We start from the raw sequence: 24,443 nt of genomic DNA on the forward strand, positions 1-24,443 counted from the left end.
ATTACACGTACGAGGTATCCTGAACAGCGGCTGGAGCAGGAGGCGGGTCCGGCGTGATTTTGAGGAAACCGGCCTGCACCAAGAAGTCCCAAACTCGACTCGTCTTATTCACATCGATCTTGACGAGGTCTCGCGCTTCCCTGCGGCGAAGCTTGCCCCCACGACGAGCATACTCCCGGACGAGGGTCTCCTTGATGACGAGATATGGTTTGGGTAGAATTCGGAGTTGCGAGCAGAGCGTCTGCTCGGCTGGGGTAAGTAAATGCAAGGATGGGCTATTGGCAAGATTGAGAGGAGCGGCTAAATAGTAAAGTGAGCCATTGTATCATGCTTTCGGATGGGATAAACGAACGTGGTCTGCGGATTGGAGGACCCGTTCCAGCAGGAGTCCCAAGTTTGGGAGTTGATTCTCTCTCGTGACTTTTGCGACCTTCTGAATCTCCTGCAGTAGTGTCAATAAAGAATGTAAACAGGGAAAATGAATAAATAACATACTTGCACTGCCTGATGCACGGAGCTGTGCCAGACGTTCTGAAGAATAGTAGTCGCGAGATAAATTTGCTTTCGCTTGAGCCTAACCATACAGGTAAGCTGCATGACTTGAAAAAACAATTATGGGACATTTCTTACCCTGCGAATGAATCGAGTTCGAACTTATCGATATCAGCCGGAGTGGTAAGTCCCATTCGCCGATAATGTTGCAGATCTTGTATTTTCTTTCTCAGCATAGCTTCGTCTGTTGCAGCTACATCGTCAGCGCCTTTCCACTATAATATTACAAGTTCTTACAGAGAATATCAGCTGTGAAAACTTCGAAATCCTCAGCAGTCTGAAGTCGAGCAAACGGTCGGAGCCGTTGAACAATGTCCTTTTCTTCCTTCGGACGCTTCTTTTCCGCAGCTTGCATCTGAAAAAAAAAGTTAGTTTGTGACGTACGTACATACATCGACATACCTTCTTGTATTCCAAAAGACCTCGTTCATACATGATAGCTTTGGCCTCTCGTCGTTTGTCGAGACGCTGATTGTACATCTCCATCAGTGTCAGCTTAAAGGCGAGTGATTCGTCCGTCTCATATGGAGGAGGCAGTGTCGCTTCTTCCGCATTTGGGTCATCCTCCGTTGAGGCCTGCTGTTCACTAGACGGTTCCTCTGACTTGACACGCGAATCGCCGTTCATTGGAATATGTCCGTTGCCATTCATGATGCCATTGACACCATTGATAGGTGGCTGACTGCTGTTCCTGGAACCGGCAACAGTTTTGCGTTCTTCCTGCATCCGTGCCCTGGCGCGGACATCCGCGTCATTCTCATCTTCTATAATCTGATCACCGCCCCATGTATGGCAGACTCCGAATTCTAAATCCTTCACAAGATCCTCCGCTTCATTATCGAGTTCGTGTTCAAACTCGAGTCTACCAGGGAGGAAAGTGGCAATTTCGTGTACCCCGGGAGCGGAGGTTGGGGCTACCTTGGGTGGAGGAGGTAAAGAAGTAGTCATGGTTGACATTCGCCTGCGCTTGCGAGCCTGGAATTCATCTGGATCAATGTTGAATTCGACATCCATCCGCTGTAATACAGTTTACTCAGTGAAAGGACAGGCTTGAATGATATGGACGTACAGGAAGTGGCCAATCGGCGGAATCGACATATATGCTATTGTAGTGTTCTTCTACATCTTCCTTTGTGCGAGTGCCAATGTGTTCTGCGATCATCTGCCAATTTCCGAGGCCTTCCTGAGATATTCCCTCGATAAGTAAGAGCTCCCTATAAATACATTTCAGATGAAGCGATGACTCCGATGAGGTAACTTACTCATCTGCTCCCCAGTCAGCAGAGAAAATTGGATAAGAGTGAAGTTCCTAACATGTCAATCAATATAGGACATACGTCAAGTGCGAATTTGTCGTACAATGACTCGGTATGCGTGACCTGCTTTGTGTTTGGCGAACTCTTTGCCAGCGCAAAAGCAGGTGGGGCAGATATCCACGCCATCTCCCGGTTCACAGACAGGATCGGCGCACTTGATACGAGCAGAATGGGTCAAGTCGCATTGACAGCAATCACATTGAATCTGCAAGCCTGGCTCGTTTACAGCTGCACAGTTTACGTAAATGAAGCGTGAGAAAGATATTCCACGGAGCAGAAGACACCATTGGAATGGGTGGAAGAAACCACATACTTTGGATTTCATCCGGTTGGTGTTGTCGCTTTCTATGGGAGACAGTCATCCCAGAAAAAATGGACGGGCAAGCTCAAGGTACCCGGGCCGGAGCTCGAAAGACGATAGAGCTCTGAGCCCACGATCTGAAACAGGTTAGCGCAAACATAATCGTATGATCGCGAGAGAACGTACAGAGAAATTGTATATCAGCTCTCTGCCAAAAGCGAAGGTAATACACGTCGTCGACAATAGAAGTGATAGAATGCGCTGGTCGCTGTGCGACGCGGAGTGACCGGTGACCTCCGTAAGTCCTGCAATGTCGAGAGGCAATCCCAGCAGGGTGCTTGTTGTGAGGCCAAAAATGCTGGTTTAGAACACGGAATCGAAAGATGTACAAGGTCTCGGCAACGTGCTGACTGGCGCCAATGCCAGAGACGAGGAGGAGAGTATTTACATATATTTGGCCCCTCCCGCCCTATCCAAAAGCGGATCACGAGCTGATTCAGCTGTCTATGTAGAGTCAAGTAAGGATTTTAACTTTCTTTGACCACACCACAGCGACAATATTCAATCTACCATATTGTGGTGCATATCTGAATGTCGACAGCCTCTAGTTCACAATGTCGAGGAAGTACATGCCACAATAATCAATTCAGGCTCTGAAATGACTCGGAATGCCAACTTCCAGCTCACAATGTCGAGGCAGTAATCTAGCAGTACACACGGTACGACACCTTCATTGAATGATTTACTTGTCAAGGACACCATAAATATTGAGCATACCATGCATTCCAGTGGCCTGTAAATGTACAAAGTTATATATATCAGAGCTCAAGTATAATTTTGTTCTTCTAACACACGTCATGACTCATCATCGTTTTCTCGGACTCTCAGAATATGATTTGGATGGACATAACCAATGATGAATCAGTTGCGGGCTCACGGTAATCTTATTTTGGAGATATCTGCTTCAGCATTGACGTCAGTATGTCATGGTAGAAAACGTCTTACTGAAGCTCCCTTCAACATTGTACAAGGCGTCATGGCCACCATGATATCATGGCTATCGGCCCATCCTCTGCATGCAGTGCGTCTGTGTATCTTCTTTTCTAGGACTAACGATCATTTGTTGCACGAGATGTGAGCCACATCAGTCTAGCCACCATCTCCAGTAAGTCTTATCGCGAGTCCACAATCACGAGCTCTCGAAAAACATCGAACACGTCGCGCGATGCATCCATTTGGCCTGTGGCAGATAGTTCGTCAGTTGTTGCACATTGTGCCTTTGTAATACAATGGGGCGCCATCAATTTTAGGTGGGTAATCAAAGCATCCACTAATGCCTACATCGGTTGTGGACTTTGAAGAATGAATTTGAGGTTGTGGATGTGGATGACCATGGTGCGTCCACAATTGCCCAGCTCATATATATTGCAACGCAGATTGGCCACTTTCACAGTCAACCTCTCACAATCTTTGCAACTCCTCATCCTTTTCTTCGAATATCAACCATGAATTCTTTCAAGAAATTGTTCCAAAAGTGAGTCAACTGTTTTCAGGTTCCACTTGTTGGTATAATGGTAACCGATGCCCCTCAGGTCTCACGACGACAGGACGCCCTCGCTTAAGCACTCCAAATCGATGTCATATGGACTGTCTTCACAAGGGAGCACGCGTGACCCTCGCGCTGATCCTGTAAAACCCACGTACCGTGGTAAGGCTCCTCTCAAAACTTCAGACATCGTCTACATCGAGCAAGCTCCGGGGATATTGGACATCCGTCGCGCGCAAGGTCTCCGAGACCTTACACCACCTCGTGCCCACTTTGACATGTACGCGGACTTGTTAGACCAGTTTCCCAACCCCCCACCACCACCTCCGAGGCCCCCTCGCAGCACCTTAAGAACGACTTCGTTGAACTCAAAGAATAGTAGGCCCCAACTTCCCCTGCAGAAATGCAACACAAGCTATCATCATGTCGCAGGCAGACAACGAACGATTCAGCAGCGTCCTTCAGTCGCGTGCTTTTCGCGGCCCACCGCCACTGCCTACTCTTCCCTTGTCCGCAAACAGCAGCATGAGACCACCGATGATCAAGCTGTCGCGAGTGTGCTGCAAATAGCTGACAACCAGGTTTGCGTAGCGGTGAGCGGTAGACAGGCGGACTATGTACGCGTCAACTCGAGCGCTGGTCGCTCGCACACCTCTGCTCCTGTTCCCCCCGCTTGCCCCATTCCTACCACCCACTCCCAGCGTCCACCCATCTCGCATTCTGCATACAGCTCGCGTACAAACCTGCGGCGGGTTCCATCTCGCATCACCATTCCACGCATTGCTGCTCCTGATCATGGACAGTCTTACAGGCCTCACAATGATTATCGTGATTTTTTGCGAGAGCAGGACCCGAACGTCATCAGTGCGATGATCAATAGTTATCCGAAAGCTCCTCGCGACGACCCTTCGCAAGAGCCCATCCTGTTTGACATGGAGGATCCAAGCGACTTCAGGAAGACACTTAGTTACTTCATTTATTTGGCGCTAGCACAGGGTTGCCCCCTCGATGCACGCGCTGATGGCTCTTACCGCCGCATCATGAACGCGGGTGATCCAACTGGCATCGTGCCGGAGGTTGGTGCTGATTGGTCTCAGCAGGTGGGAAATTGCTGAATCTGTGCAGAAGAAGGTTGGTTTGTGAAGATAGAGTCTATGCGCTGTTCTACTTAAGTATGTATGTTGTAAATTATTATGCTTATGGATATGAACTATGAAAATGAATCTACTTGCTGTTTAAATCCATGGATATTAGCTTGCATACTACGATGGGGTGGTGTTTTTTGAGTGCAATCAATCTTAATACCATCCGACAGAAAAGTTAAAGCCTGAGCCCTGTGCTAGCCTGAGTGCACTGAGCTAGCCTCCTATCACCAAAAATGCTTACGCGAGGTATGGTCGTCTGTCAGAGACGATGAACACAACAGATGCGCAAACCTTTGCTTGAAGATGACATTATGTACTATATGGAATCGATGTCGGTGCCGCTCAAGACCAAAATATCGTAGTATTCACGTAGTCACTCATATGTCATGCCTTCAAGTCAATGTCATATTATGGAGTATTATCTCCTGAAAGATAAGCTCAAAGGTCCCCCTGCAATATGCACTGCGCAGGCAATGTTGAATTTGTGCAGAAGCAGCCACACTGACCGACCCAGAACTACGTACGGCACCATCAACATTCGACCACGGCACCAAAGCTCAAGTGAAAGCATAATTCATTTTCACGATGCGCTGCCGCTCTGGCTAAAATCGCATTTCTGAATCTGATACTAAATTACACAGCGCAAGGGTCAGTCATGTTGTTGAATCCTGGGTGCAAACAAAACTACTCGTACTCACATGATTTATGCATTTCATGCCCGCGCAACATTGTTTGTCCCGGGTGCATTTCCCGTGTTGGTTGACGCATGCACTGACAGCCATAGATGATGTCAAAGCAACGATAACGGCGAGGAAGGAGAAACGCATTATCATGCAAGGTGACGAATTTGCTAGGGCATATCTCCCTGAGGATGAGGGATACAGTAGGAAGACGACTTGCTTTTATATCCTGAGTGTAAAAATGAAGGATTCAGGAGTACCGATCGGTTTGTGGTCATCGCTGTCGAATGACATGAATTTAGGCAGAACCTACGGGTTGTAAACTACTACATGATCAGTAATAGCTTGGCTGGAATGAATGCATGCCAGAGAGCAGATAGTGCATTAATGTCTGCCGATGCTCCGTCATGTGCAGTTTGAACTCGGCGTAAGACTTTATCCTCAACGTAATCATCGTCTTCAATTGGGGAATGAGCAAACTCGTACAAAAACGTAGCTAGGGTGGCTCGGATGTCGTATGGATGAGTGAGTACGTGGATTGTTTGTTTGGCGTTCTTGGACACATGGTGGCGTGGATAAATTCAGACGGTATATGTGGAGTACTTAGGTCTGCGCACCAGTGTTCCAAATAGTCGATGGTCGCGCGGAGATTGGAATAGCCAAGCAACAAATGATCGCTAACCAAAACCTGAAACACTGGTAATCAGAGAATGAGCTGCAGACGTCCTCCAGTGTGACACATGTGCGAGTCTAAAATGGTATTAGTTGATATTAGGCTACACTGAACTTCCAGTCTCCTACAGGCTATATGGACAACTCACCCGCTTGACAGGTAATATAGGATGCGAGAAGTCACTGGTGGTATAGCGAAAGATACATTACAACAAGATAACAAAACAGAGAAACTAGATATCAAGATCGTTGATGTGCTGCATCCATTAATGGCTGCCATCGGTGGAAGGAGATGCACAGCAAAGGAATAACATAACACGAGCCCACCATGCAGGGTTCTTGATGAGTGTCCCCTTATCACTAGCTCGTGCCGGCTGCCGAGTAGCATACACTCCCTGTAGATAAAACTTGTGAGACCAGCCATTGATAACATCACAAAAGACGTACCTTCTTGTCACACAGCATAGGAACGTCGACAACGGGAGGACTGCGACGAGAGAAGGTACTATATCCCGTGCATTGATGAGGTTCTTTTGGTTCATCAATGTTGGGTGGCAAACGACGGAAAAGGGAGGGAAGGTGAACGAGAGGGGCACGTGGACGTGATCCCAAGGAGGGCAGCTAACAATATAGAAGTCAGAGAAAGCAGGGAGATATGAGACGGTGGTGTCGCACAGTGCTACGGTCCTGCACTTTGTCAAAAAATCCTGATGACACTTGACGTGGGGGTGGACGATTGGCGATGGCGGGACGTCGTTTAGCATTAGCCTGGAATGTCGATATCACAATCAATATCAAGGGCAGAAAAAGACACAACTTACACCTGATGATGACTTATATGAATGGGACATTAGCGTGTTTCATTCTTGAAAAGCCAGGAGATGATACATACTTTCTGTTTGAGTTCAGATACTTGTGACTGACAGTCATTGGGAATGAGATAGCGAGTGAGAGTTGAGCTTACACTCACATCAGGTATGGACATGAGGTCTTCTATGCCAGCTGTTTTGAGGATGGCTTGAATATCCCACACGTATGCGTTTTCGTCATCGCAACCTGTGGATAGCAGCTTTCCATCAGCGGAAAAGGCGGCACACTGGACGTCCTTGTCGTGTTGGAGAGGTGATCCAACTTGAAGGTGTGTGTCAAGATTCCAGAGACGTGCTGTTCCGTCCCATGATGTGCTCGCAAGGAGGCGGTCGTTCTGCAACAAAGTGATGGACTTGACACCCTGCGTGTGACCTTCGAGAACGGCGCTCTGCTGCCATGTGGCAGTGTCGAATATTCTAATCGAGCCATTTCTCGAACCAGAAATAAGCTTCTCGTTCGATGTCCAGGTTAAGCTCCAAACTGGTAGATGAAGTTTGATTGTGGAGAGCCATTTGCCTGTCTCTGCGTCCCAAATTCTAATTCCATCGCGTCCGCAGGTCGCGATCATTGTTGCCTCTGGCGAGTAGCTCACCGCGTTCACGTGCTGGTGCCCTGTCTCTATTGGATTCAAACCCTGGATGGGTTCGCCGCTCTTCACATCCCACACTCTTACCGTCCCATCGAAGGATCCGCTCACCACCTGCTCACCATTTGGACTCCAGCACACTGACTCCACAGCTTGAGCGTGCTCTTTCCATTTGATGACAACCGTCCCCGTCCCGACATCCCACAACCTCGCTGTCCCGTCATTGCTTCCGCTGGCAACAGTCCTGCCATTTGGAGACAATGCCATGGTCCATACTGGTGCATCATCCCCTTCATCTCTCCACTCGTCACCTATCTGTGCACCGCTCTCTAGGTCCCATAGTCGAAGTGAGCCGTCGCCCGAACATGTGATAATGCGCTGCCTGTCCGGGAGATGCGCAACACCAAATACGTACTTGGTATGGCCTCGCATTGTCTTGCAGGGAGTTAATTCTGACGTTTTATTTATCTCCGAAGCAGGAGATGACATGGCGGGCGCTCGAGGATCCCAAGTCAAGGAAATCGTGGTCTACGCCCGTATGCGCGAGAAGCAGCTTGCTTGATCTTTGGGTTGTATTGCGGAGGCATCGATTATAGGTGAGTTCACTGGTCTACCTGCTTTGACCTCAACTCTTCTCGACAGACGAGCATAAGACATTACTCACGCTCTAATTTATCAAAGGAAATCGATCCTGACGGCCTCGGGACTGGTGTATGTTTGCTATCGGATCTGTACGACGATACATGATACCAGTCAGCGAGCAGGCTTATAGCTTTTTCTATATATACCTTTCTGGAGAAACCGTATCGTTTACAGCTCAGAAGACTTTGACACAGATGAATACCATTGACGAACGAGAGGTGCAGATTGAATATTTATGATTGATACAGCGAAAGTTTGGAACTCAAGGGGTTGTCTGAGAGGTCATTCGAGTTGTTGACTAAGGTGCGTGTTCCATTTGATATCTTCGTCCCCACAGGTTCACAACCTGTGCAGATGAAGCGCCCAGGCACGATACCGTCATGTGCATTTTCCAACTTGGTGATTCGTGTCAACATCTGACAGAGTGCCGTACTTGATTTCCGTGTCCTGCAGCCAGTCTATTTCAAACTATATTCAAGGGACGACGAGGCAGCACACACGTGTGCTACCCTGTCTTGTGTTCCTGATTCGTGGTTACTAGTCATTTTTCCATTTCAAAGTCGATGATCCCTGGAAGAGTATTACTAGCATGTCGAATATTTTTCCTCCAAAAAAAATACAAGTTCGTGTCTTTTTGAGATCTCTATATGGAGGACAACCTATACTAGTGTAGGGGACCCCCGGTGTCCCCAGTGCGAAGGTCTCGATGCGAGGCATATCCCCACCAGTCTGCCGTCCCTGATGGCCATGTTAGACCCGGCATCCTGCGAAGATGAGAACTATAAGATGCTTTTAGTCTGCGTACGGTAAGCGCAATATCTAACGAGTGAAGGAAATCGTCTCACTCATCAGGTGAAGCAAAAACAAATCATTCGTGAGGTGATATGGAACCTACTAAAGGAGATCTTGAATAAGAACTTTGGGTGTAGCAGAAATTTAGGTGGTGTTAAGCAGAACTCACGCACGACGGTCATGTCGCCGGTTACATGAAAAGACGAAGGACATGTAGAGCATTGGGTCTGATTGAAGCCGGCGTTGTCTCGCGATCAGCTCGTCTGAGCAACGTAAGAGTATCAGCGAACTGAATACTGCGCTCCACAAGCTTTAAAACCTAATGACGTGGTATGAAGTGCGTTTTCGAAGGGGGACGAACAATCACATACTCGTTTGTAGCTACTTCCCGAGGAAGGGTTCACATAGCGCATTGGTGATAGCAGCACTCTTTGGGTTGGCATTGAAATCCTTTATGAATTTTGTGCAAGTAAGGAAGGCCTTGGCGCAAACCTGCTCGCGGAGAGTCTTGGTCTTACAGTTTCAAAGTTGCTCGACCCGGGCCGGCCACTGCGATAGTGAATCGTCAACTTCACATAGAATGTACTTGATAGATTTATAGAGCAAGTCAAACTGAGCTCCTCCAAGCGAGACAGTCCTCGCCAACCGGCGTGCAAATGGAGCTGTCACTTTACAGACAAATTAGAATGTGGCGTCAATGATTGTCATTAATTATAACAGAAAAGCGCTGAAATACAATAGAAGGAGGATATTAATGTGAATATGATCGTTCATGTTCTAAAACCATCAGTGACCGTCGTCGTTGGACGAAGACGCACAGCAGAGGAACAGCACAGCACGAGCCCACCATTTGGAGTTGTCGACGCATTTTGCTTTGTCGCGAGCTCGTTCCGGCCGCCGAGCAACATACAGTGCCTGCATATAAAACTTGAGATGCTAGCTATTGATAACACATCCCTCAAACGACATACCTTCTTGTCATCTAGTGCAGGAACATCGACAACAGGAGGACTGCGACGAGAGGAGGTACCAGGTCCCAGTGGACGTTGCTGAAGTTCGTTTAGTTCATCGGTGTTGGGTGGGGAACGGTGGAAGAGCGAGGGAAGGCCAGCGAGCAGCGCACGTGGACGTGATCCCCAGGATAGTGCAAAAGCATTGCGGAGGCGATGCAGAGGTGGATCAGGGTGTGTAGTGGATGACTGAAAATATGAAAATCAGAATAACTTGTGCAGGTAAATGGTGGTGACTCACAGGACTGCCGCCTTGCACGTTATCGAAAAAACCTTGTGGCACTTGGCGTGGGGCTGGACGGATGGGCGGACGTCGCGTAGCATTAGCCTGGAATGTTGATATCAGGATCGGTATCAAGGTCAGGAAAAGACACAGCGTACATCTGATAACTTTTGCGTGTGGGACATTAGCGTGTTTCATTCTCGAAAAGTCACAAAATGATACATACATTGTTTTTGAGTTCAGATTTTTGTGCCTGATAGCCATTGGGAATGAGATAGCGAGTTGGAGTCAAGTTGGCACTCACATCAGGTATGGACAAGAGATCTTCTAGGCCAGCTGTTTTGAAGATATCTTGGATGTCCCATATGTACACGTTTTTATCCTCCCAACCTGCAGTGAAGAGCAGCTTTCCATCAGTGGAGAAGGACGCACAAGTATGGTTGTGTCGAAAAGGTGGCCCGATTTGGAGGTTTGTGTCAAGATTCCAGAGACGCGCTGTTCCGTCCCAAGATGTACTCGCAAGGAGGCGGTCGTTGGGAAATAAAGTGAGGGACTCGACAGTATATGTGTGACCCTTCAGAACAGCGATCAGCCGCCATGTGGCAGTGTCGAATATGGTAATCGGGCCATACTTGCACCCGGCGATAAGCTTCTTTTCATCCGATGTCCAGGTTAAGCTCCAAACTGATCGATCGAGTTTGATCATGGACAGCAGCTCGCCCGTCTTCGCGTCCCAGATTTTGATTCCATTTTCGTTATAAGTAAATCCTCCTGTGGCAATCATTGACGCGTCGGGTGAGTAGCTCACCGCTTGCACCGACTCGTGTCCTGTCTTGATTGGATTCAGACCTTCGACTGGTTTGCTGCTCTTCACATCCCACACTCTTGCCGTCCCGTCGTTTGATCCGCTCAAAACTTGCCCACTATTTGGACTCCAGCACACTGACTGCACAAAAGAACTGTCTTCTTTCCACTTGACGACAACCTTCCCCGTCTCAACATCCCACAATCTCATTGTCCCGTCATTGCTTCCGCTGGCAATAGTCTTGCCATTTGGAGACAACGACATGGCAAGTATTACTGCCTCATCCCCTTCATCTCGCCACTCGCTACCTATCTGTGCACTGCTCTTTAGGTCCCATAGTCGAAGTGAGCTGTCGTGGGAACGTGTGATGATGCGATGCCCACCGGGCAGGTGTGCAACGCCTTTACTAACTCCCAAGGTATGGCCTCGCATCGTCTTGCAGGGGGTTACTGCTGACGTCTTTTTCACATTAGCGGCAGTAGAAGTCATGATGGGCGCTCAGGGATCTTGATCAAGGGAATCGTGGATTATATGCGCGAGAGCAGATCCTTGTTTCAGAATGAGTTGTCCTGTGGGGGTATAAATGGTGGGTGGTTTCACTGGCCTATCTGCTTTCACCTGACTTTGGCATGTCAATAGAAATTCCTGGAGGGATTACTCACGAGAGGTTCCACCCAGGCGAATTCTATCTGGCTCACAGGACAGCTTCGGGACGACGTATACAGGAGGTATCCCTAGATACCGGCCGGGGAGTGGTCGTGTCTTTTCCTCACTTCAGCTTTTCCTACTCCCAACCACAGTATCACTCACGTTAAAGTCCCACTTGGGACAGATTCACTCCGCGCAATAACGAGAGGGGCAGGCTGGTAGCTAGCTAAGATAGCGGATGTTTGCTTTTGGGGTCGAGAAGGCCGCGCGAGTGTTGGTATAAGTTGCCTTCCAGGGCACGTATTCGTTATCTCCACAGCTTCACAGTGCTGTGCACACAAAGCGCCACGTTCATCTCCGTATCGTTATTCGGTCTTTCAAATGGTCCAATGCATCTCCGCTTTCCCCAAGTACTATTCTACTAGCCTGTCTGTGTTGGACCTACTCGGAGGACGGTGTCGTACGCTTCTTCATATCACACATAAGACATTGGTGGCAGCTCTACTGAGGAGGTGCCATTGGATCACTCAGACGTAGTTCGGTTTGTGTTTCAGGATTGGACAAGTTTTATCGCTCTATCACGTAACGAGGAGTATCATTCGGGCAAGTCACAGATGCCGATAGCGTGTCTTATCTCTGCTTGCCCCGTGCTCGACCCATACCAAATTCGATTCTTTCTTTTCCTACCCCGAAAGTAGGGGTTGGCTCTGCCGGAGTGATGTAAGTGCATCATTGTTGACCGTTTTTAAGAAAATATGACGCTTCTGACCAACTGGAAGTGAAAGATGACAAGATCGCCATGATACTTTCTCAGATCCACGAATATCTTTGGTCTCTGCGTCAAAAAGGAGGTGCACGAACTGGTCACTACACTCCCCATGTCTATTGTACATCTTCGCAGACGCTTCAACTATTTCTGCACCCTATGCAGTTTGGACTCGGTTCGGAAGATGGTGTGGTAAACTGCTAGGATTGAGTGGGAATTTATTCATCCTATGAAGATTTTGAGTAGATCCCTCGCGTGTATAATTACGATGTAGATGAGATCCGTTGATTCTACACCCTATATCAAAATACTGAATTTGGACTGGGAAAAGAATGAATACTACTTATGATTTTGAATCCACCGCTCGAACAGAGACATCTGCATCACTTCGTTCCTTCTCCGACATCAAATCCTCGTCACGGTGTCCGTCTTCACCTCCGATAGCCGGTGTAAAGTTGTATATGGGTCCAGTGTACCAATGCACGCCTCCGTACACCGGACAATAATACCAGAAAATTGCGAGAAACATGGACGCTCCAAGTACCACAACCGTATAGTTCATCTCTTGTATCGTCGTTTGCGGGGTCGCGGGAAAGAAGAAAACAAGGATCACGAAGACCATCCACACCACAGCGATCGCAGCGACCGGAAAGCTCTGCGCAGACGTATGAGTTCAATAATACATCGCTGCTGATGAACCCACCAGTTTCCCCAGATAAAATGGGCCGGGTTTGAAATCATTCTTGAGCGCAAAGCGGGTCGTGATCGGCAGTATGTAAGCGACATACGATGAGGTGACATTAATCGTGAATGCCGCATTGATGGCTTCGGTACTTACGAACGCCAAAAGTCCAATGGCCAGAGCGCAGATGGTGTCAAACCAAACTGTATTGACGGGTGTTTCTGTGTAGCGATTGATCCGGTACAAGTACCGTGAAAAAGGGAGGGCTCCATCACGAGCAAATGCAAACGTTTGACGAGAGCCAACCAGGAGGTACGTCGATCCCATCGTGTACCTGCTCTAATATTAGGCTGTGAATGCATCTTACGGTGCTAAGACGTACTCTGCTACAATAATGAGCCACCACAGAGCCAGGGCCTTTTTCTGCCCGAGCGAATTGAATAAGATCTGTGCCATAGGCTGGCCTAAAGGGCTGTTTAAGACGCTGATGATATCAGTGCCCATGCAAAAGGCAAGGGAAATGTTGATCCCTGGATTAGAATATGTCATCAAGATCAGATTGAGATGTTATTCAACATACCCCAACCAAGGACGGCCGATAAAGCAATGGAACTAATCTGACTGGGATAAATACAACAATTGGTCATTTCTAGTATCACTTACTATTGCCCATGGTATCGCAGTAGCGGCATTCGAGGCCTCCTCGCTCATATGAACGGCAGCATCATAACCACCTGGTGCGTTAAAGATAGTTCATGGCGTGATAATTCGAGAGAATATGGTCCAACCTATTGCAGAAAGAGGAGCCATCAAGCTCAAAATAAATGCGAATCCAGATGGCCAGCCGATTACTGCAACTGATCATGAGCTGCGAGACTAGTTGAACGATAGTACATACAATTGGTGAAATCCCCCAGCGCAAATTTTGCAGTGTTTCGATAATCTGATGGCGTTGCGATCGGAAGCGCGATGATGATTATGAAGCAAAGGCTATCGGAAGATTTAAAACAATGATCATACACGAACTCTACAACACTTACAGCACATTCACCAACGTGAATAGTCTCTGTAACCTTGCCAGAACTTTGGTACCAAAGCTCACGAGGACAGCTTGTGACAAAAGCACAGCTGCGTATATGCCACTATAACAACCCATATGAAGACTATCGTGTCTGCATGAGGACGAGCTTACTAGAGTTGCTGATTGGTAGCTGCATATGCCTGGTCAGAGGAGGTAACAGTGATTGCTGCAGTGATTTGAATTGCACAAGCCCAGTTTACGGAAGCTATCCCCACATAATCAGGGGGAGACTATTGAAAAATGAGACTCGTCTTACCGACTCCCGCGATCATCTCTATGGTATTCGCATCTGCAGATGTCAGGACTGGCTGCATGTCGCATAAAAATGCAGGACTTACAGCCAACTATCCAGGACAGAAAATTGCGGCATCGTGGAGAGGCAAGCGAGTAAGTCCAATAGTATAGCTAGATTGTCTTGAATCAGGTGTGGAATAGCGGCAATGCCAATGACATACACCACCAGAAGTAGGTGCCGCTGATGCGAGCTCTGCCATCGTCAATCCGATGCACATGATAAAGGGGCAAGCAACTGCCCACTGCACAGAGGAAAGATGAGATGTTTCAACCCTCACGTGTGATAAAAGCTTACACCCCAAACCATCGCAAAAGGCCCACCATTTGGTATGGCATAGAAAAGCACGGAGCTGAATGAATTCTTATCATCAAGGGTGCTATTTCAATTGTCTTGTGTCATAGTGGGGCTTACACTATAGAAGGAACCACTCCAGCATAGCTGAATGCAAGTCCAGACACCTGCAGTTGTTAGCTTGTGTCGCATACATAGAAGAGCCTGAATCAAGCTTACCTCTAGCGGAGTGAATTCCCTGTGAAACTCCTGTTTGTATCCTAGCTCAGCGAGAGCCGTCTCATCTGCACTTGGTTGTGGGTGCGACTTGGAAATTTCTGGAGCTCTCGGAGCCACCATACTGTGTCGTTGCAAGTGGGCGGCTTGGAATGAACGTGAAGCACTGGTCACACAGTATTAAGAGAAATAAATCAATTAACCGGGAATTAACAAATCACCTTCAGTATCCACATTCATTAGGTGACCGTGACGGCTGAGATGGTTTGATCCATACACATGGTTATATGGAAGTCTGGAGCCTCTCTGCTATCGGAATTGAAATTTATCCTGACTTACGATACGAAATTGCCGGGCTATACTGTCATATTAGTATGTGATAAGACACACCTTGATCCACAATGTCTCTACATAGTTTCTTGACTCGTCAGTAGCTTCACTGGCATGTGCATGAAGCATTTAATGCATCACTGAGTAGTACTGAAGTTTCACGTTTTCCCACGACACTTGGTTTAACACTTTTTGGTACGCCCTTCCCCGCTTCACGCTTTCCCACGACGTTTGATTTCACTGTTTAGTAGGCACACCCCCTTTAAACCCTTTTTGCCGGTTGCCCTATTTAATTCAAACTATATATTATCAAATCTCTCTACGAGTGTGGAGTTCCGCCGAGCCATGCCCATCATGCATGATGTGCCACCCTCGGACTCCCTTTGCATGAGTTTTGCCGATGACCGGGCACAACCAGTTGGCAGGCCTCGTGTTGTCTTATGGGGCTTCACTCGTTTTGTTTGAATGTCGAGAGTTCGCCTGTCTCCAGAGTCCCAAATTTAATGACATCTTCGTTGAATCCTTCTATGGCAATCATTGTTGCGTTGGGTGAGTAGCTCACTGTTCACGCGTCACGTGCTGGTGCTGCGTCTCTATCATGGATTCAGACTTTCGACTAGTTCGCCACTCTTCACATCCCACACTCTTACTGTACCGTCTAAGCCTCGACTCACCGCTTGCTCACAATCTGGACTCCAGCACATTGAGTCCACCAATTTCGCGTGCCCTCATCATTTGGCGAAAACCTTCCCGGACCGGTCTTGATGTCACACAATTTCACAGTTCCATCATCGCTTTGACTGGCAATAGTCTTACCTTTTGGAGACAAGTCCTTACTCCTGCATCAAATGAACACGCGATAATGCGCTGTCCGCTAGGCAAGTCCGCAATGCCTCGTACACGCTTGGTATGGCCTCGTGTTGTCTTATGGGGCTTCACTACTGACTTTTTTTTCGTCTCAGCAGTGGCGGAAGATATGGTCTGTGCTCGGGCGTCTCAACAAAACGATTCGTGGGTAATATGCGCGGGGGGGCCATCAGTAAACCGGTGAGTTCTTGCTGGGGATTATGCTGATTATGGTGCTTTTACATGGTCATATATTGCTTTATATCACTTTATATTACAATGTGACGAAAACCTTTCCTATATATTACGATATATAACGATATATGACGATATCTTCTTCTCACAGGTTCTCTGATGCGGAGCAGCGCATTGAGCTCTTGCTTGACTTAGAGCGGGTTGTCGTTGACTTGCAGGCGCCAAGATCGTTGGTAAGTCAACAATCGTATTCCATCCGAGCTCAGGTCAGTAGAAGCGTGTAACGGATTCCGACGCACAATACAATTTCAGTGATATATAGAGCAGTTGCTCGCTACTTGCCCTTGAATGTTTGAAGCAGATCTCGACGAGGATCCTTGAGATACCTATCAGACAGCGGTCCTCTTACAATGACTGCCATGAGTCTCACTTGCAGCAAGTCCCGTTCATACACAGATATGCTCCGCCAACCTATGAGAGGAAGAAAACACTGTCAACTGAGACAGCTGACACTTGGTTTGGAGTCCAGGAAGTTGTGCGAGCGTTTCTTCGTGTTTGTTTGTAAGGTGTCTGTGGAGGAACGATACACGCGGGAGGTTTTACGACACGCTAGAACAAAGGTACGAGTCTCAGTATTCGTTTCGAATCTCTATTAACAATTGTTTGTACCTAGAACAAAGGTACGACTAGATGTACGTCAGCGCTTGCGCTCGAACGTTACAGTGGGACTTGTACTTACGTCTCAGTATTCGTTTCGAATCTGAGACGTTTCGACGAAAAACAGCGTCCTCTTATACGGTGAGTCTGCCAGCAATAGCTTTGATGAAAAATATATACTTAAAGAACGAAAAGATTGCCGACGTTGACACGTCGTCGACGTTCTCCGTTTGGAGACGCTCGCACTCGATGTGCTCTATTCTTCGGCCGTATCGTCCTTTTCTTTCTCGGCTCTCTCTCTCTCGGCCTTACTTCCCTCGGACACATCGGCTCTCAACAGTGTCTTCCTTGTGTTATCCTGTTATCTTAGCTTCACGGTGCTGTGCAGACGAAGTGCCACACTCAAGTGCTCAAGCCTCGGGCACGACACTGGCGCATTAATGTGCATCTTTCACCAACATTTGACAGAGTGCCTTACTTTATTTCTCGAGTCACCTTTTCATTTCAAAGTCGATGAGCCTTCCTGTCCATCAGAGACAGTGAATTAGCTATATATACTGTGATCCGCTACAAATTTACTGGTTCATTAAGTCATACTGAGTTCCTCCAAGCGAGACAGTCCTCGCCAACCGGCGTACAAATCGACTTGTCACTTTACAGAGAAATTAAAATATGAGGCGTCGATGATTGTCATTAATGATAACAAAAAAGCGCTGAAATACAACAGAAGGATGATATCAATTTGAATGTGATCGACCATGTTCTAAAACCATCAGTGACTGCCGTCGTTGGACGGAGACACACAGCAGAGGAACAACACAACACGAGCCCACCATTTGGAGGTGTCGACGCGTTTTGCTTTGTCGCTAGCTCGTTCCGGCGGCCGAGCGACATAGAGTGCCTGCAGATGAAACTTGAGACGCCAGCTATTGATGACACATCCCCCAAACGACATACCTTTTTGTCATCTAGTGCAGGAACTTCGACAACAGGAGGACTGGAGCGAGAGGAAGTACTAGGTCCTGTGCGTTGCTGGAGTTCGACATGTTCATCGGCGTTTGATTGAGAACGATGGAAGCGTTGGGTAAGGCGAACGAGGAGCGCACGTGGACGTGGTCTCCAGGATAGTGCAAAAGCACTGCGGAGGCGATGCGGAGATGGATCAGCATGGGTAGTGGAGGACTGAAAATATGAAAATTAGAATAACTTATGCAGGTAAATGGTGGTAACTCACAGGACCGCTGTCTTGCACATTATCGAAAAAGCCTTGTGGCACTCGACGTGGGGCTGGACGGATAGGCGGACGTCGCGTAGCATTAGCCTGGAATGCTGATATCAGGATCGATATCAAAGTCAGGAAAAGACACAGCGTACATCTGATAGCTTGTGCGTGTGGGACATTAGCGTGTTTCATTCTTGAAAAGTCACAAGATGATACATACATTGTTTTTGAGTTCAGATTTTTGTGCCTGATAGCCATTGGGAATGAGATAGCGAGTGGGAATCAAGTTGGGACTCACATCAGGTATGGACAGGAGATTTTCTAGGCCAGCTGTTTTGAGGATGGCTTGAATGTCCCATACATAAACATATTCATCATCCCGACCTGCAGTAGATAGCAGCTTTCCATCAGCGGAGAAGGCCGCACAAATGACTTGATGTTTGTGTTGAAGAGGTGGCCCGATTTGGAGGTCTGTATCAAGATTCCAGAGACGCGCTGTTCCGTCATCTGATGCACTCGCAAGGACGCGGTCGTTGGGAAATAAAGTGAGGGAGAAGACAATCTTTGTGTGACCCTCCAGAACAACGATCTGCTGCCATGTGGCAGTGTCGAATATCGTAATCTGCCCCTTCCCCCACCCGGCAATAAGCTTCTTTTCATCCGATGTCCAGGTCAAGGACCAAACTGATTGATCGAATTTGATCGTGGACAGCAGCTCGCCTGTCTTCGCGTCCCAGATTGGTATTCCACTTCCGTTATATCCTCCTATTGCAATCATTGATGCCTCGGGTGAGTATCTTACCACGTATACCGACCCGTGTCCTTTCTTGATTAGATTCAGACCTTCGACTGGTTCGCCGCTCTCCACATCTCACACTCTGACCATCCCATCGTATGATCCGCTCACAACTCGCCCACCATTTGGACTCCAGCACACTAAATCCACAGAAGAAGTGTGTCCTTTCCATTTGACAACAACCTTTCCCATCTTGACATCCCACAGCCTCACTGTCCCGTCCTCGCTTCCGCTGGCAAGAGTCTTGCCATTCGGAGACAATGCCATGGCCCATATTGTTGCCTCATGCCATTCATCTTGCCACTTGTCACCTATCTGTGCACCGCTCTTTAGGTCCCATAGTCGAAGTGAGCTGTTCTCCGAACATGTAATGAGGCGCTGCCCACCTGGCAGGTATGCAACGCCTGTAACTTTCCTAGTATGGACTCGTATCGTCTTGCAGGGGGCTACTGCTGACTTCTTTTTCACATTAGCGGCAGTAGAAGACATGGTGGGTGTTCGGGGATCTCGATCAAGGGAATCGTGGACTATAAGTTGTCCTGTGGGGGTAAAAAGAGGGGGTAGTCTCACTGGCTTATCTGGTTTCACCTGACTTTAGCATGTCAATAGAAATTCCTGGAGGGATTGCTTACGAGAGGTTCTACCCAGGCGAATTCTATCCTGGCTCAAAGAACAGCTTTGGGACAACATATCCAGGAGATATCCCTCAATACTGGCCGGTGAGTGGTCGTATCTTTTCCTCACTTCTGCTTTTTCTACTTCCAACCACAGTATCACTCACGGCAAAGTCCTACTTGGGACAGATTCACTCCGTGCAATAACGAAAGGGGCGGGCTGGTAGCTGAGATGGTGGATGTTTGCTTTTGGGGTCGAGAGGGCTGCGCAAGTGTTGGTATAGGTCACCTGCCAAGGAGTCACGTATTCATTATCCTCGTGTTCTTCACCGTATCGTTATTCGGCCCTTCCAATGGTCCGATGCATCTCCGCTTTCTCCAAGTACTATTCTGCCAGCCTGTCTATGTTGTACCTTACTCGGAGGATGGTGTCGTGCGCTTCACAATATCACACAGAAGACACCGATTGGTGGTAGCTCTACTGAAGAAGTGCCGTTGGATCACTCAGTTAACTTTGTCTTTCAGGATTGCACAGGTTTTATCGCTCTATCACGTAACGAGGAGTATCAGAATCTTCAGGCAAGTCACAGATGCCGATAGCGTGTCTTATCTCTGTTTGCCCAATACTCAACCCATACCAGATGAGGCTCTTTCCCTTTGCTACCCCGAAAAGGAGTGGTTAGCTCTGCCGCAGTGGTGAAATGATATGCAAATTTTCATAGGAATCATCATTTTTGACCGTTTCTAAGAAAATACAACGCATCCGGCTAATTGGAAGTGAAATATGAAAAGATCGGCATGATACCTTCTTGGATCCGCGAATATCTTTGCTCCCTGCGTCTCAAGGAAGGTACACGAACCAGTATGTAACCACATGGTCCGCCCCATGTATATTGCACATCTTCGCAGACGCTCTAACTATTTCTGCACCAGACATATTTGACATCCTCTTGTATGCATGTCCTGCACCCTATGCAGTTTGGACTCGGTTCGGAAGATGGTGTGGCAAAATGCTGTCGATTGCTAGCTAGTAATCGCAGATCTTCATTCATGCACTAGATCACTTTATTCGAAGTCAACGTCCATAGCAAGTGCACCGATTGTAGGAGAACTCCTGTTTTGTCTTCTCGTCTAAAACTTGTTTTTATTTCTGACGATCATTCAAAAGCATGATGCTCGAGCAGTGCGTATATAAATATGCTGAAAGTTTCGGGTGATGTTTATGAGCCCATAATCTATACGTACACGTCTGTTTGAAATTCACAAGTAGCACTAGGACGACTCGATTGGGGTAAACGACGAGGTTCACTCGTCCCATGGTGAGCTCAGTTCTACTAGAGCTAAGTTCAAGACCGCATCGCAAAGTGTGTGTACTGGGATGAAGATGTTTTTTTCGAGTGGGGTCGATTTCAATACCATCCGGCAGAAAAGTTAAAGCCTGAGCCTGAGCCTGTAATACAGATAGATCAGCGCACTGAGCTTCTATCACCAAAAATGATTATGCGAGGCGGCCGTCAGAGATGATACAGCAAGCGGATAAACCTTGGCCTGAAGATGACGTTGACATATCGGATGCGGACTTTATCGTTGTCAGTGGTACCGAGATCAAGATATTGTAGGATTCGCATAGTCACTCATGTGTCATGCTTTCAAGTGAATGAAGCATCTCCATACGTTCAAGGGTCACTCTGCAAGATTCACTGGGTAGACAGCATTGAAATTGTAGGCGCAGAACTTGAAGCAACCGCATTGACTCTGAACTAGTACTACTGCATCATCAACGTTCAACCACAGCACCAACATTCAAGCTGAAGCGTAACTCACTATAGCGACATGCTGCTCTGGCTGTTAGTACCTCACTTGTCAGTAAAATCGCATGTTTTAATGCCATCCTAAATGATACAGCGCGAGGGTCAGTCACGTTGCCGAATCCTGGATGCAAAAATCCTACTCCTACTCACAAACGATACACATTTCATACCAAAGCAACATTGATCGTCATGGATGCAAGATGTATGTTGCTCGAAGCATGCACTGGCGACCGTAGATGCTGGCAAAGCAACGATGATGGCGAGGAAGGAGAAATGCATTATTGTGCGAGATGACGAGTCTGCTAGGGTTATCTCGACTAATAACTCTGAGGATTGGGGTACACAGTAGAAAGACTGCTTGCTTTTATATCCTGAGTGTACTAGTAATGGAAGACTCAGGAGTTCCGATCGGCTTGGAAGAATGGTTATCGCCATTGAATGGTACAAATTTAGGCAAAACCTATGGGCTACAAATTACCCCATGGTCGGTGATGGTTTGGCTGGAATGGATGGCGAAAGTTCAAGTTACATATCAACGAGCAGATAGTGCGTGTCCGCCGATGCTCCGTCATGCCGCTCTCATGCGTCATGTGGTGCAGTTTGAAATTGTAAGGTTGACAAGCTTTCTATATCCGGAATTTGCCTTTTGCTCACCTCTGCATATTTCTTACATACGCTCGTCCTAGTTGCCATATTCTCCAAGGCACCGCGATGGTCAGGGCTTTCTTCATGGCCGCAAATAATCTGTCAAGCATCTTGTGGACATCCTCTAACGGTAAGTGTTATAACCTTAGATCCCCGCAATGTTCGAAAAAAAGCACGAGTTACCTTCCCATGGGTCTCTGATCGGGTTGGTTTTGTCGACGAGGGCTGCTGGCAGTAATAAGCATAAAAGCACTCACGTAAGGACAGAAAACAGCTACATCTATATTACGACGCCTCGCTTTTCTCCTGAGCTACAACATAGAAGATAGGCGTTCGCTTCGGATCAGCATGATACAACATATATTTATACAGCGATTCCGAACTTCAACTTGACCTTAGACCTAATTCTGACTCGGCCGAAAACGAGCGAACTCCTCATGTTGAAAAGGAACCAAATCTGCAGGACGATTGACCCCTTTGGACATTGGACTAGTGAATGGGCGAGTAGAGCGTCTCACATTCTTCAGAGAAGCATGTCCGTATAACATTAAGCACGTGTATGAAATGTACTGGATAAATTTGTGGGATAAAGTCATACTGAGCTCCTCCAAGCGAGACAGTCCTCGCCAACTGGCGTGCAAATCGACCTGTCACTATACACAGAAATTAGAGTGCGAGGCATCGATGATTGTCTTTAATGAGAACAGAAAAACGCTGAAATACAACAAAAGGAGGATATCAATATGAATGTGATCGTGCATGTTGTAACACAATCAGTGACCGGCGTCGTTGGACGGAGACGCACAGCAAAGGAACAACACAACACGAGCCCACCATTTGGAGGTGTCGACGCGTTTTGCTTTGTCGCCAGCTCGTTCCGGCCGTCGAGAAACATACAATGCCTGCATATAAAACTTGAGACGCCAGCTATTGATAACACATCCCCTAAACGACATACCTTCTTGTCATCTAGTGCAGGGACGTCGACAACAGGAGGACTGCGACGAGAGGAGGTACCAGGTCCCCGTGGACGTTGCTGAGGTTCGTTTGGTTCATCGGTGTTGGGTGGGGAACGGTGGAAGAGTGAGGGAATGCCAGCGAGAAGCGCACGTGGATGTGATCCCCAGGATAGTGCAAAAGCATTACGGAGGCGATGCAGAGGTGGATCAGGGTGTGTAGTGGAGGACTGAAAATATGAAAATCAGAATAACGTGTGCAGGTAAATGGTGGTAACTCACGGGACCGCTGTATTGTACATCATCAAAAAAGCCTTGTGGCACTCGACGTGGGGCTGGACGGATAGGCGGACGTCGCGTAGCATTGGCCTGGAATGTTGACATCAGGATCGATATCAAGGTCAGGAAAAGACACAGCGTACATCTGATAGCTTGTGCGTGTGGGATATTAGCGTGTTTCATTCTTGAAAAGTCACAAGATGATACATACATTGTTTTTGAGTTCTGATTTTTGTGCCTGATAGCCATCGGGAATGAGATAGCGAGTGGGAGTCAAGTTGGCACTCACATCAGGTATGGACAGGAGATCTTCTAGGCCAGCTGTTCTGAGGATGGCTTGAATGTCCCATACATACACATCTTCATCATTCCAACCTGCAGTGGATAGCAGCTTTCTGTCAGTGGAGAAGGCCGCACAAGTGACGTAATTTTTGTGTTGAAGAGGTGGCCCGATTTGGAGGTTTGTGTCAAGGTTCCAGAGACGTGCTGTATTATCCCAAGATGTACTCGCAAGGAGGCGGTTGTTGGGAAATAAAGTGAGGGAGTAGACCACAGATGTGTGACCCTTCAGAACAGCGATCTCCTGCCATGTGGCAGTGTCGAATATTCTAATCAAGTCGTCAAACCCAAACCCAAACCCGGCGATAAGCTTCTTTTCATCCGATGTCCAGGTCAAGCTCCAAACTGTTTGATCGAGTTTGATCGTGGACAGCAGCTCGCCCGTCTTCGCGTCCCAGATTTTCATTCCTGCATCGTATCCTCCTGTGGCAATCATTGATGCCTCGGGTGAGTATATCACCGCGCACACCGACCTGTGTCCTGTCTTGATTGGATTCAGACCCTCGACAGGTTTGCTGCTCTCCACATCCCACACTCTTGCCGTCCCGTCGTTTGATCCGCTCACAACTCGCCCACCATTTGGACTCCAACACACTGACTGCACAAAAGCAGTGTGTCCTTTCCATTTGACGAC

The 24,443-nt window shown here is 47.7% G+C and overlaps 7 protein-coding genes across 7 annotated transcripts; 1 reads left to right on the forward strand and 6 right to left on the reverse strand.

The window, feature by feature from the left end:
- Position 1: 1 nt before the first annotated feature.
- F5891DRAFT_949920 (uncharacterized protein) lies at positions 2–2,230 on the reverse strand (the record flags this gene model as incomplete). Its single annotated transcript, XM_041374913.1, has 11 exons — positions 2–300; positions 353–442; positions 496–574; positions 622–631; positions 655–736; positions 790–907; positions 955–1,569; positions 1,622–1,766; positions 1,815–1,861; positions 1,912–2,096; positions 2,182–2,230. The coding sequence occupies 11 exons, from the start codon at positions 2,228–2,230 to the stop codon at positions 2–4; spliced, it is 1,719 nt and encodes a 572-aa protein (XP_041227488.1).
- A 1,247-nt stretch (positions 2,231–3,477) lies between these two features.
- F5891DRAFT_191091 (uncharacterized protein) lies at positions 3,478–4,871 on the forward strand. Its single transcript, XM_041370853.1, has 3 exons — positions 3,478–3,564; positions 3,623–3,703; positions 3,762–4,871. The coding sequence occupies exons 2-3, from the start codon at positions 3,675–3,677 to the stop codon at positions 4,828–4,830; spliced, it is 1,098 nt and encodes a 365-aa protein (XP_041227489.1). The 5' UTR covers positions 3,478–3,564; positions 3,623–3,674; the 3' UTR covers positions 4,831–4,871.
- Positions 4,872–6,101: 1,230 nt separating this feature from the next.
- Positions 6,102–8,350, reverse strand: F5891DRAFT_191263 (WD40-repeat-containing domain protein). Its single transcript, XM_041370854.1, has 8 exons — positions 8,333–8,350; positions 7,183–8,273; positions 7,105–7,124; positions 7,034–7,045; positions 6,888–6,980; positions 6,660–6,833; positions 6,362–6,607; positions 6,102–6,290 (listed from the first exon to the last, which is right to left on the reverse strand). The coding sequence occupies exons 2-8, from the start codon at positions 8,155–8,157 to the stop codon at positions 6,218–6,220; spliced, it is 1,593 nt and encodes a 530-aa protein (XP_041227490.1). The 5' UTR covers positions 8,158–8,273; positions 8,333–8,350; the 3' UTR covers positions 6,102–6,217.
- A 1,436-nt stretch (positions 8,351–9,786) lies between these two features.
- Positions 9,787–10,713, reverse strand: F5891DRAFT_1172340 (uncharacterized protein; the record flags this gene model as incomplete). The annotated part of the gene is made up of 6 exons (XM_041365582.1): positions 9,787–10,017; positions 10,074–10,301; positions 10,354–10,440; positions 10,494–10,498; positions 10,558–10,588; positions 10,640–10,713. Coding segments are annotated over 6 exons (554 nt in total), but the record flags the coding sequence as incomplete, so codon positions are not given.
- A 2,184-nt stretch (positions 10,714–12,897) lies between these two features.
- F5891DRAFT_949673 (amino acid/polyamine transporter I) lies at positions 12,898–15,242 on the reverse strand (the record flags this gene model as incomplete). The annotated part of the gene is made up of 15 exons (XM_041374894.1): positions 12,898–13,209; positions 13,258–13,570; positions 13,619–13,766; positions 13,817–13,853; positions 13,900–13,970; positions 14,025–14,087; positions 14,135–14,226; positions 14,277–14,378; positions 14,429–14,522; positions 14,574–14,606; positions 14,656–14,722; positions 14,773–14,853; positions 14,907–14,961; positions 15,024–15,070; positions 15,123–15,242. The coding sequence occupies 15 exons, from the start codon at positions 15,240–15,242 to the stop codon at positions 12,898–12,900; spliced, it is 1,635 nt and encodes a 544-aa protein (XP_041227492.1).
- Positions 15,243–17,871: 2,629 nt separating this feature from the next.
- On the reverse strand, positions 17,872–19,334 carry F5891DRAFT_191582 (WD40-repeat-containing domain protein). The gene is made up of 5 exons (XM_041370855.1): positions 18,590–19,334; positions 18,522–18,530; positions 18,382–18,468; positions 18,105–18,329; positions 17,872–18,048 (listed from the first exon to the last, which is right to left on the reverse strand). The coding sequence occupies exons 1-5, from the start codon at positions 19,145–19,147 to the stop codon at positions 17,920–17,922; spliced, it is 1,008 nt and encodes a 335-aa protein (XP_041227493.1). The 5' UTR covers positions 19,148–19,334; the 3' UTR covers positions 17,872–17,919.
- A 3,265-nt stretch (positions 19,335–22,599) lies between these two features.
- Positions 22,600–23,575, reverse strand: F5891DRAFT_979044 (uncharacterized protein; the record flags this gene model as incomplete). The annotated part of the gene is made up of 5 exons (XM_041376831.1): positions 22,600–22,724; positions 22,754–22,888; positions 23,041–23,137; positions 23,194–23,421; positions 23,474–23,575. 5 exons carry the CDS (start codon positions 23,573–23,575, stop codon positions 22,600–22,602), a joined length of 687 nt encoding a protein of 228 aa, XP_041227494.1.
- Between the last annotated feature and the right edge of the window lie 868 nt (positions 23,576–24,443).

The sequence above is a fragment of the Suillus fuscotomentosus genome (genome assembly GCF_016647785.1).
Source record: "Suillus fuscotomentosus strain FC203 chromosome Unknown F5891scaffold_19, whole genome shotgun sequence".
Classification (NCBI taxonomy): Eukaryota; Fungi; Basidiomycota; class Agaricomycetes; order Boletales; family Suillaceae; genus Suillus; species Suillus fuscotomentosus.